Here is a 13,508-nt window from a genome sequence, read left to right on the forward strand (position 1 = left end):
ACAAGAGGATGGAAGGATTGAGGAGAAGAGAGACTGATCAAGATCAAACCAGCTGCAAAGATGTGGGCCTTTAGAGTGTCAGTGACTGATAAAAGTGTCAGGAGGAAGTGGGGCTTGGAGAGCAAACAACAATTCATGCTGTGCTGTGATAGAGGGGCTTGGTTTGCCACAGCGCCTTACTAACACTTACTACTATGAGAGATACAAAGGAGGACTGGTGGCTGCGAGTGTGTACTGTTCATCTGTGCAATGTAATCCAAACAACACATTTATTAAAAAAAGCAGATGATAGATTTGACAGATAGATAGATAGACACATTGATAGACAGATAGATAGACAGATAGATAGACAGATAGATAGACAGATAGACAGATAGATAGATAGATAGATAGATATTCATGGATGTATTTCACACTGGTCACTTTCTTTCAACCAAACAAACACCTGGAAAGAAGACTTCTGTCTGAATTTCTGTGAGAAACACGTGCCAAAGCAGCTGGCACAGAATTTCTCAGAGAAAGCCAGAACATTTCACTAGCACAATTCATCTTTTTCCAAAGGATTATCAGTAGTACAGCAAGGTTTTTGGTCATCTACAGATGCAGGAGTAGTGTAAGTAGGACTGTCAATGCATGCTTTTATGGCTCTGATCCAATATTTGCAGCGTTAATCTGAAATTAATCTGGAATGGTAAAATAATGGAATATGATGAATCCAACAGAAGTCACTTTAATTCATTTTGACATGTGAAAGCAACGGTCAGCATCAGCTAAAATTGTGTTCAGTTGGCCAGCTGAATGTTATATGAACTGCAGTGCTTTGCAGCTGAGAGCCAGCGCGATTTAAGACAACCACACTTAAATATCACTCCTGAAGAGGGGAAAAGTGCTTCCCTGTAGACTGTTGTAAAAGCAGAAAAGCGCTGCATCTCCAACAGAATGAGGTGGAGAAACTATCATTCTGAGAAGAGCGAAGAAAACATGAAATCTTGATCATGTTTGCTTTAGCAGGTATTGATGCTCCAATCCAATATGCTTGAATTTGGCCATATACCAATCCTTTTATTAAGTTCTGCTCGGTTTCTGAACATGATGTCACAGTCTTTAAACTACCAGGGCACCCAGAAACGCACAACACCAAATCCCAAAAAATGCTTCACAAGTTAAGGATCTCAAGATTTTTTGGACCATGGCACACACATAAAGGCAAGGGTTGAGGTAAGGGGTGGCAATCCGCAACACACTGAGCCTTTAAATGAAGTATTTTAGCACAGAAGAGGGTACAATATTAACACAGAACTAGAGAAGGGAAATGTGCAAAACAAATCAATTGCAGGTCTGTGGCCTAAAATTAAATCTCTCACTTAATTCTCTAAATCGTCCATTGTCAAATAAATAATGTCCATCTGCACTACGATTCATAGCCCCAGTGAGCTGCTTTGAATTGGCATATTTTATTCTTTCCCCTGCCTGCTGCTACTGAAGCATAACTTATGAGTGTACCAGAAGGGCTTTGTTTGATTTCTCTGGGAATTGAGCCGAGAACTCCAAAATTGGACCAAATGAAAGCACAAAGCAGATCAATGGTGGCACACTTTGCAATGGCAACTGTTTTTTTTTCTGTCCAACATTAGAATTCAACAGAGCTAAACAATATTTGACAATTATATATATATATATATATATATATATAATTGTCAAATATATATATATATATATATATATATATATATATATATATATATATATATATATATATATATATGTGTGTGTGTGTGTGTGTGTGTGTGTGTGTGTGTGTATACGTATATATTTTGCATGAGTGGGTTTGTGTGTATGTGCAGATACACAAAAGACAACTCTTACCTTCCATCCTGCCTTGTAATTGTGTAACCGTATGACGGGTTGTTGATGAAACTGATATTGACTCCAACCAATGGAGTTCCATCAGAGGTTACTACTTGCCCACGAATCACACAAGCATGGCTGCAGGGGAGTGAGAAAGAACAGGAAGTTCCGATTAAAACTTTTAAGACAAAACATGGTACATGTGTAAACCCCACAACCCATTGCAATATCAAAACACTGCACATTTTGAGCACTGCACTTTACAATATAGTTTATCCACCTCCTATGTGAAAAAAGGGACAAAAACATGACCGTCATACACATTTCAATTAAATAAAGTGAAACTGACAGAATCACCACAAACCCAAAACCTCAGCGTTAAACACGCTAAATATTTTTAGCTCCACAATTTTACTCAGAGGGGCAGCATGGCGCAGAGGTAGCGTGGCCATCTAGTAACCGAAGGATTGCTGGTTCGATCCTCACTTCCCCAGTGAATGTGTTCCAGTACCCTTGAGCAAGATACTGAGCCTCTAATTGCTCCTGATGGCCCTGTGACGGACTGACAACCCATCCAGGGTGAACACAGCCTCTCACCCAACGTCAGCTGGGACAGTCTCCAGTCCCCCCATGACCCTTAACGGATAAGCGGTGGAAAATGGATGGATGACTGGAATTTTACACAGAACTGTACAATTGTACATTCCGGTAACCAAGGGCAGGCATAGACAAAAGAGTACTGATGGAAAGCATTATGCTTTCTTCCAGCAACAGTTAAGTGGGAAAGTATACATTAAGTACGGATGTTATCAAAAGGAAATACTGTACACACAAAAAAACCAAACAACCATAAGAGAAGAGAAAAAACAAACACCTCAGTGAATGTCTCTGAGGGTTTTTCTGTCAAGAATGGAAGGATAATGAGATAAGGAAGCTTTACTTTCCCTTTGCTCTAATTAAAAAAGGAGGATTTATCTTTTCTATTACAGAAAGCAGGAGAGGGAAATAATAAGACTTGCTTGGCCAGTTATTAAGACCTCGACAGATTTCCAGAGTCCTATCAGGTCTACAGGAGCTGCATAAATTAGATCTGATCATCAGTCCCCAACAATCAATAGTGGGAAGTCATCCAAACTCACCTACTAATCTTACAAAAGTGACGAGTTGAGACCATGCTTGAAAATGCCTCCCCCGATAAGGTCTGCCCCCTTGCATGGTCAAGGCCCAAATCATGGTAAGCAATAGCTTCTGTAGTTGTCTGCCAAAATTGGTCCCTAAACAAATGCCTTCCTGCCACTTCTTCATTAGACCATGGCTATTTTTAATTCATCTGGGTCTTAAACACTGCCTTGTACTGGAAACAATTAACACCAGCGTGTTAGTAGCTGCCCTCAACATGTCCTTACCAGAGGCAAGATCATTCACCTCACATGATCCTGGTCCCCAGGAACCAAGTTTTATGTTAATTAGGGCGGTTCTCCTTCAGAGGACCTTGGCTGTCCACCACTGCACTGTAAACAAGCAAGGAAAGACTGCTCCAAATCTTCTGCTGATACCCAAAGATCCATCTGAGTGCATTTACACAGAATTACCACTAAAGTTAACCCAGCACTGGCCTGTCTGTCTATGATTAATCATTCATGCCGACAGTTTATTTTGGAGACTTGTTTGAAGAAGCAATCATCCACATTTTCTTCAGATGGAACTGTGAAACTGGAACTATCTTCTTCCTGCCTCCCTGAACCACATGGGGAGATGATTCCTCGCTGTCAAGACAAATGATTTAAATATTGACATCAAATATAGCAGAGAAGGAGCAGCAAAGGAAGCGTGAAGCATTCGTTACAGAAAGCGTCCCCCCAGTATGAGATCTCACTAGTCCAGGGGAATTTAAAGTCGGAAGGGAGTTTGCTACATCTTCAACCTACAGTTTAATACATATAATCCACCGAGGGAAAAGTGAGGACATGTTGTGAAAAATAAACATGTGAAGCTATGGGACTCAGCAGGAAACCATCTATAGGAGAGTTTCACAGGAAACAACACAAGTGTAATATTTACTGCTAATCACAGCACTGAGTTATGAATAATCCCATTTTTAAATACTGGAGAGGTTCAATGTAGCTCTGTTTAGCAAAATGTTAAAGACACCTAGCAATCTTCTCCAGACATAAAGGTCACACACAAAGTGTAACAGACATGCAGTTTCTCATAGAAGTAAGAGAAATGTAACGCAAATAGCTTGAATATAGGGTAAAAGCTGCGGAGGGACGTCACTGAAGTCCTCTTCCCTGCTTCTATACTACCAGCATGCAGAAAAGGGTAAAATAAGGACATATCAATGTCAATGTTTGAGCTGTCTGACTATATAATGTTGATAAAAGGGGTAAGCCGTGAAGAAAAGAAAACAAACAAGAGATATCTCTGACACTAATAGGATAATGCTAGTAAAAGAGTTATAAATAAAAAAAATAAAAGCAGCAGCCTGTAAATGAAGTGAAAGCCTTCTGCCTGGCTGTTATAAGTTAGCTATCAATCTTTCTCCAAATTGCTCGATGGACAAAGTCCCTGTTTACTATTCCAGTCAGCCTGCAATGCTGGGCCTGGGCAGTCTCTTGTATTATGTGTCATGGTGGAGAGTTGAGATGCTTTATGCAGTGGCAGATGCTTTATTCAGTAACACCTTTGCAGCTTTTTGTGGTGGGAAACATCAGAAATAGCAGTCCAACATGTCTACTAGCATGAGGAAGTGGTGAGATGATCAATAACAAGATGATCGGATGACCATAAGAGGCGTAACAGGAAGATGCTGAGACTGTGCCTGGGAGGTTCATTTGAAGCCTAGAGCCCCGTCATAACTGCTCATATCTGTCAGTGGGTGGGGAATGAATACCAGGCATGAATAATAGATTATCACTGATATTTTTAGGTGAGCCGAAGCCTCCAATCTTGCAGCTCATCTCTGGATTCTTGATTTTACTTATTTATGGCTGCATCTTCTTCGGAGAGATACAAGAGTATTACTCAACCCTCTACTGCTCATCATGTGTCCAATGAAGAACTGCAAATGCTGAGTGGTTCTTGAAAGGCAGAAAAATGTCAATGGGGTAAAATGTCACGAAACGTGTAACTGTTTTCCTCACATATGGACTTAACCAAGAAGACTGAAAAAAAGGCAGTGTTTCAATGTGACATCATATAATACTGTACGCTTCATAAAGATATTTTCCTCTGCAAACTGGTGAAGAATGTCATATGCAGATAATTAATAATGAATAACATTCAAACACACTGAATGTGTACAGTGTGAGGACAAAAATATGTTTACTGCAAATGGTGGACAAAAAGATGAGGTAAAAATCAGCATTGTCTGCAAATCTTAAATAAGCACCCACAAAGAAGACGTGTTGTATTGCAAATTATTCTAAGGAAATGATCCTGCTTGAAAAGGAACACTTTTGAAATTGATTTTCCCTTCAAGAACAAAGCAAAATCGTGGGGTGACTAAAAATAGTTATGTCTGAAACAATAACCTCTGCCATCATCAGAAAAAAAGGGATGTAAAATAGTCTGAAATTAAAATAAAATCAAATATTTTCAACTTATTTGTCTATTTTGACTGTTGTCTGGTTCACAAAAGTATTGTTAGTAAAGATGAGAGAGAGATCCACAACCAAGTGGGATGCAAATAAGGTGACACAGACACACAAGCGATTAAAGATGAAAAGAGAAGGAGACAAAGGCAAAGCGAGGCAGGGGAATCTTCTGGGACCTTGACAGCCATCCTGTCTGATTTGAAAGCATCACAGATTCCAGGGCTGTGGTGTCGTGAGCTCTGCCTCTGGGAGTGGGCCTCAGATGGATTACAGTAAAAGTAATCACAATACATGAATATGAGTTGCCTTACGTGTCAGTGAATGCGTCATGCTTTTTGCCACATTCTATGTTTGTCCATCATCATCTGTCCATCATCCCTCAAGCTATGCACACCACCAGTATCTGTCAATATAAGCCTTCATGGCCTTCCTCCCAGACAGATACTTTAGTCTAAATAAAACATGCATCTTTACATGTATGATATTTTAAGCGCAATATATCGTCAGGATATATTGATTTGATTTATATGACATTTGTTTTAACAGTTAAATACTTTACAGAAAGTGATTTACTGTGGGATGTTGAAACTCAGTATTGCCTGAGGCTGAAGCCAAACTCAGCTGACATTCAGTGAGAGGCGGGTGTAGAACCTGGACAGGTCTCTTATCAATCCTAAAGCTGGCATATAGAGACTGACAGCCCATCACACCTATGGGCAATTTAGAGTCACCAGTTAGTCTAACTTGCATCCTTTTAGTCGAGGGAGGAAGCTGGCACATGATGTAGCCTGTCTGATCTCAATAGGAAGAATGTTCCACATTCTGGGGGTTCTAACAACAAGGCGACCTTTGGTCACCAGGCAACCTTTGCTTACCAGCTGCAACACGGGAATAACCAGCAGTGCCCCATCGATCTAACGGAATACCCCACCACATAAATCCTTGATATAATTTAGAGCAAGGCCATTTAATGGTTTAAAAGTCACAAGTGTTAAAGACATTTCAAAATTGGAAACATTTTAAAATCAATATCTAAGTCACTGTAATTGCAGTTGCCTACATGAATAATGAAAGCCACTGATTGATTTGTTCTCACACCCGAAATGTCATTACTTAAATAAGGGATGTTAACTATAATGTAAATCCAGAATGGCTAGCTGTTAAATCTAATGGAAATGAAAGCCACATAGCTGCATATAATATCAAGGCCCTGAGAGGCAGATTTCGAACTTGCAATATATTAAATCTGCACCATTTACTGACTGAATGTATGTCATCTCACAATGCAATACAGAGAAAGATGCAGAAAAATTTCAACTTCATGTCCATGTCAGAAATCCTCTCCCAGGGAACAACAGCTTCTGTCTGGCTACTGCATGTCGCACTGGGTGGTGCCTGATGGAAGAAAGGCACAAGCTACTCACTTGCCGTCGAAGGGGTTGGCTCCAGGAATGATGTGGGTGCTTTCCCTGCCCACCAGGAAGCGCACCCGGTCATAGAAAGTCTGCAGGTTGCTCTGTGCAGAGGACATCTGTGTCTCCTGGATGATGTCCAGGGGGTCCGGGGAGCCCACACACAGAGAGGTGGTGTGACAGGTCGCCTGCAGACAGCAGTCTGGATCCATGCAGTCCACAAGGCCATCTGACAAGGTCACACACACACACACACACACACACACACACACACACACACACACACACACACACACACACACACACACACACACACACACACACACACACACACACACACACACACACACACACACACACACACACAGAAGTCCCTTATTAAACAGCAACAAGTACACACACACCTGACAAAAGAAACTATGCATACATCAATCTTGCTGCTCTTGTTCATAATAGAAGCCATCTCAAATACATCTTCTTTGGTTTATTATCTGTAATTTAGATTAGACAAACTGTTGTGAAATCCACTTTACTTTGTTGAAGTAGGTCATTTGACTCCCTACCCTTTGCATTCAGAACCCTATCTGGCCAGATGGGTAGTAAAAATAAACCTTGCTGTCAGTCAAATCCCTAGCAGCACCCTGTCTATGCTATTGAGAGCCTTGTGTTTTCTGCACAGTGATGGGGAGACAAACAGCCTCTGCATAAATAAGGGATGCTAGCAGATAACTAAAGCCCAGAATGAGGTCTGGAAGAAAGAAAGTCACGTCTCACACTTGGCCTCAAGAGTGGTGCAGCCCCCTGGCTGGCTCTGTGTATATGCCTGGCTCTGCTCGGGGCTAGTTAGAGGGTAAAGTAGGGACTTCCTCCTGAGGCCGGTGCATGCTTTGGGCCTCAGGCGAATTACTCAGCTTTTTAATAAAAACCTGTTGTCCAGGTGACTGACTGGAAGCCATTCCTCATCTACACCTGTTGTTCAGCTGTACAACTGAGCCTGGCACCTTAAAACAAGTATATTCTTGGGCGGTTGATTCTATAGTCAAATCATGTCTAGCTAAGAGCTGCTGTTGACGCTTCCCCAGTGTCAGAAGGTATTGCTGTGTGTCTTTTGTGATTTTACCTCCATCGTTGTCCTTGACATCACTGCAGGCAGTTTCCATAGAGGTGTCACAGCCAGTGCCCCTCCAGCCCAGCTGGCACACACAGTACCAGCCATTGTTACCCAGAGTGCACCTACCATTCCCATTACACAACCCAGGACAGCCCTCTGTGTAACAAAAACGGACAAGGACAGAGGTTGGCTCAGAATATCAAATACAGCAGATTTCATTTGTCTGTGACAAACATCCACACAACAATGTAGCCCTGTTGATTTCAATGTTGTTTTGCCAAAATCTCTCACATGCTAATATACATTAGTGACTTTTAAATTGTAAATGGTTAAAGGCAACAATAATAACCCTCAGCTGAAGTTGATTAATCTGATACACCTTTTGTGAAGCTTCTAATATCCTGTTGCAGTAAAATCAGATATGAGGGATCTTCAAAATCAATATTCAATCATTACTACAGGAGACCGGCCTCCAGTATGCTACTATAGCTGGGTAATGAGGGCAGTGGTCTGCAGTATATGCTGTATCCTGTATATAATTGGATCCATTTTTATGCAATTTTCTAATGCGACCATCTTTACGATTACATCATAACTGCTACTGTCATCTGCAAAAAAGAATGAGCTGGGATAAAACTGCATTAGTTATTAAACAATGGTGGACTGGTGTGTATAATTATTCACTCTGTTTTGAACAAATTGTCTACAGGCCCTTTTAAAATATCAATAAGATGATCCCAGGGAGAGTATGTTCTGTCATTATGAGAAGCTGAATGCAAAGTAAATAGTAGGAAAGGGAGAAGTGTGAGCTCAGTATTGTTATGCAGGAATGTGGTTGTTTACACTAAATGTGTTCTTGGGGAGCAAAACGACAGGGCAGACCAATCCTAACACTAACGTTCCTCTCTTTCTTTCAGAAAAAGTCTTCATAAGGGCATGGATCAGAGGATTATCTTGCCCATTTTTCCAGGGCTGTTTGGCATTTATCCGGTAGCATATCATTCATATCTCGCACTCAGGTACAGGGCAACATCGAAAGATATCAAATGCACAAGTCTGTCACAGTCTGTGTTGTTAGCAAGGTGCCTTGATAACAAAAATGCTAAGCTGACCCATTTTATCAACTCTGGAGTGTGGGGTTGGCCATCTCTCTGCTCTCTTACAAATAGGGACAATAAGAGTAGAAGAACCGGACAGGAAGAGAGACAGGAGTGACAAATGGCAGACACCAAGGGAGGAAGATCAGTTGAAGGACAAAGCAGTGATGTAAGAGTAACAAAGACAAGTATTTAGGAAGATAAATGTTGTGAGTCGATGGACGTTGTAGAGCACATGGTTAGTTGAGTGACACATCTGTGGTGTTTACAGCACAGAAGAAGATATCATACAACCATGGATCAATGAACAGAGAGGATAAGACTGTATTACACAATGAATGTATTCAAAATTTTAAGAAATTGGAATTTTCTTCAATTTTCTCCCTTTTTCACTGAGATAAAGACCCCCTATTGAAGGCTAATGCCATTATAGAATATGTCTTGTATCCTGGACACATTAGTGTATTAGCTACACTTTTATTACAAAAACTGAGCAACAATTTGACCAGTGGAGACTGATGATTAGTGAGCTCTGAATGTTTATTATAAGGATAAATAAAGATCCGCTCTCTGTTGGCACCAGTTCAATTTAATTGGCAGGCCTTTCAGAGAGGAGCCCCTGCTGAGAACTGTGCAAGCCTGCCTGAAACAGCTCCAAACGTGAGGCTGCAAGTGTTCGAAGGACTTCTCTGGCAGCCGCTCTCATGCCAGGTGGTCCATTACCAAGGACACAGTGAGAGAGTGCGAGAGGAGCGCTGGAGGAAGAGAGGCGGGGTTGATGCAGAGGCTCCATCCACTGCTTGCCCTGCACCAACCAGACCATGAACTCTTTTAATTAGAGAGGATGCAGCCTCAGCACCTATCAGGCCCTGCTCACAGCTGCAAACTCATCCATAATGCATTGCACAGATTATAAAGACCCTTTCCCGACATTCCCTTATTGAGAGAGCAAGGCCACAAAACAACCAAATATTCAACATGTAAAGGCAACACAAGTTGGCTTACGAGGTGCGGAAGTGCTAAGTGGAGATTACTATGTGACAGTATGACAAAAAAGTTGATGGGAGGTGGGGACCATTAGGGTGAGTGGTTCAGGGGCAACAAGAGGTGCATAGTGTTTGCATGTGTCAATGTAGGGGAAGCATGGTGTGTGCATGATTTGTTAATGCTGAGTTACAATGGAAGGAGGGCAAAATAGAGAGGAAGGAGGAATGCCATACCTTTCACTACCTTATCCAGATAGTGAGCTTGGGAGATAAAAGACAGGACATATAAGGGAGGTTTGGACAGTGCCACTTCCATGACAAGACAGCAAGGCAAGGTGTTAGTTTACATTACGAAATGTAAATCGAGAAAAAAAAAAGTGCAGTCATGAGGCAAAATCATGCATTACAAGCAACATAACAGACACAATCCAACACAGAAGGAGAAGGATGGAGACGAGGAAAAAGATGAGGGGGGGACAAGAGAGAAAAATAGATAGTGTGAGAGAAGGTACAAAGTGATATGCTCCAAGAGAACATTTGAATCTGTCCCCATTTATCAACTGGCAGGATCAGCAGAATATCTCAAGGGAGTGTTTCAAAAGCAATGTGATTGATCGATGCACATATTATGCCCCTTCAATTTCTCAAGATATATCGAACAGGAGGTCATGATGTTCAACAAAGAGTGATTTTAATCTTGAAACACTTTCATAGACAGTGAGGTCAAAGGAGGCTTCAGCAATGGCAGGGGCATGTCAGCCTTCTCGTGCTCTACAGTGTAGGGCTCGGGGCCAGCGCAGAGCTCTCAATAATGAAAATTGATTGAAATTGAGATCTTTGGCTTCTTAATGGTTGCCACTGAGGAATACTCTAGTGGAGGGAGCGGAGATCTCAATATGGCACTTATAAAAGTCCCATCAATAATGTAAAGCCGACATATAAAACATTCACTGACTGAGTCAAGGAGACACTGTACTCAGCTAGCTCTGCTGCAAGACATGAAATACTGTGCGAAGTTATCCTTATCTATTTGAAAATGGAATAATGCTTTCACATGGAGCACTAGTATTCTCAACTTTTGCCCCAGTCTCCCTATTGACTGTGAATTAATGTGTGGAGGTATTTTCACTGTGGAAGGGGTGGGCGGAGTGGCTATTGTGTCTCTACTTCCTCTTAAATGCTTGAGTGGCTAGCCCATAGAATGATAATGAATGAGCTGCAAAGTTGGATTGCAGTGGTGAAGAAGTGTTCAAAAATTTCTCTCACTATCTGAAAGTGGTGATATCCCAATCTACTCTTCTTACATGTTAGTACCCAGTAACCCTACATGTAGCACATCAAAAACAAATTCCCTCTGAAATATGATGGCAATGCATTGAGAGGGAATTGTATTGTTAACACTCAAGTGAAGCAGTATAATTCTGCATAGAAACTGAGTATATTTAGTTCATTTCCATCAATGTCATAAATAAATAATAGTAAAAGATAGTGGAGGAGAAGAGAGGATAGGGCAATGCAACATGGGGAGAGAATGGAAAAGATGCCCCCTTAATAAGCAGGCATTACAGCATGACCACCGGATGCTCTCCACTGATGTTTAGAAGATTTGACAGTCCTGACATTAAAAAGCAACTAACTTAAAAACTTGTCTTCATGAGACAAAGTCAAAAAACTGTCCAACCTCAAAACATCCGTCAACATGACTAAAAATGGCTTTATGCTGTCTTTTGCTGCCACTGGGCATTTCAAACACATGAAATAGGTATGTTATGAAGTCACAATCGTAAGTCAGATAATCATAACAGCTCACTAGTTCACATGGATGTATAACAGATCTGGATACAAGAAGTGCACCAGGTGGTGAGGTCAATTTATGCATCGTAGCCAAAGAGTTAATGACCTTCTTACATTTTGAAAGAAGCAGCAGAAATGAATCATTCCGCTGTCATAATTTGATTTGACTGATCTGAGTTTTAAGATCAAATAATTTTGTATCCATTCATGTTCATCGAGGGCTAAACACAAGTTAACAGGCGCGACCCATGGAAGTCTCTCGTGCACTTGCTCCATAGGCTCCAGTGCTCAAGCACTTCTCAAGCATTTCTTTCATACCTAGACATCAACCTGTTTTTTTGTCTTCATGTGCCACTGATCACCTTTTGTGGGGAGGAGCTGGACCTCACCACTGATGCTGTATCTAGTTCTCTTTACATATCAATGCTAGTTCCTTATGAGAAAAAACAAAAACACAACAACAAAGGTACCCCTTGACTATCAAATACAATTTATTTCAAGAAAAATTTGCTGCCCTGCTAGGTTTCTTCAGTAGAGGACTATCAAACCCGTTACAACAGACCCAGCACTTCATGATTTTGTTGTCTGTTTTTTTAGGTAGAAAGCAGTACATCCAGTTAAGGCCTTGAAAACATCACTTCGGCGAGCCTTTGTAGATTTGTTAGTCAGAGCTAAAAATGATGGTTGAAATGACTCAAATGTCTGCATTTGAAATAATAGTAAAAGGAAAGGGAGCGAAAAAAGAGATGACGAAAAGGATGAGTAAAATCAAAGGACACCTTAGCACATTCCCACATTAAAATGCATGAAGGCAAGCCTCAGATCCTTGAGTAAACCTGTTCATGCTTTACTGAGTTGCACAAATTCAATTAAGCATGCTTTTCCCCCCTCTTCCTCAACCGGACCCTTCCCCTCACACCCAGCACTTCATACATGGCAGGCAAACAGACAACCAATGCCTTTGATGGTTTCTCAAACGCCTCCTGCACACACATACCCACAGAGAGCCCCCCCCACCCGAACCCAAACCTCTTCCCATCCTACCGATAGTGCAGTGTTCTCCGTTCCAGCCTGGACTACATTCACATTTTCCATCTTTGCAAGTGCCGTGTTCGTTGCAGCGAGGGTGACACGCCCTCTGGTCACACCCGGCGCCCATCCAACCATCGTCACAGCGGCAGGTGCCCGACACACAAATGCCATGGCCACCACAGTCTGCTGCACAAATCTCTGTGGGAGACAGAGACATAGAAAAAAAAGACAAAAACAGAAAGTGGGGGAAGACACACAGAAAGGCAGGGGGAATGGAAGTGGGAAGACAAGGCAGTGATGGGACAAGGCAACAAGGGTGAAGAAAAGACAAACCCAGGCATTATTGTCAAGGCGAGGCAGCTACGCTCCACTACCTTTTCTGATGGCAGCTAAAAAGAAATTCCTGCACTTTATAAGGGTCAATCCTTTTTGACAACACAAATCTAATAAATCCATTACAGAGAAAAGACATGGATTTTGGTGGCCTTGGCAGATGTATTCTTCTCCCCTCTTTCTGCCTCAAAAAAGGGGCAGAGAGGAAAAAACACACACACACACACACACACACACAGCTGAGGCTTTTTATTGTGACAACATCTGCCCTACTGTGTTGATTAAACTGTAAATGCATT

General features: G+C 41.6%; 1 protein-coding gene across 3 annotated transcripts in view; it reads right to left on the reverse strand.

Moving 5' to 3' along the window:
• The window catches only part of tenm4 (teneurin transmembrane protein 4), a 168,132-nt gene that overhangs the window by 48,072 nt on the left and 106,552 nt on the right, over positions 1 to 13,508 (reverse strand). For 2 of the 3 annotated variants that reach the window (XM_086216469.1, XM_086216470.1), the window contains 5 exons: positions 12,889 to 13,074; positions 10,285 to 10,311; positions 7,977 to 8,123; positions 6,869 to 7,085; positions 1,867 to 1,986 (listed from right to left, as the gene is read on the reverse strand). In XM_086216469.1, the coding sequence (XP_086072595.1) occupies positions 1,867 to 1,986; positions 6,869 to 7,085; positions 7,977 to 8,123; positions 10,285 to 10,311; positions 12,889 to 13,074 (697 nt within the window). The remainder of the gene's footprint in view (positions 1 to 1,866; positions 1,987 to 6,868; positions 7,086 to 7,976; positions 8,124 to 10,284; positions 10,312 to 12,888; positions 13,075 to 13,508) is intronic. The other variant, XM_086216471.1, reaches the window with a different exon arrangement.

Source organism: Aulostomus chinensis, chromosome 10 (assembly GCF_037954235.1).
Source record: "Aulostomus chinensis isolate RoL2024-O1b breed Wild chromosome 10, RoL_Achi_v1.0, whole genome shotgun sequence".
Lineage (NCBI taxonomy): Eukaryota > Metazoa > Chordata > Actinopteri > Syngnathiformes > Aulostomidae > Aulostomus > Aulostomus chinensis.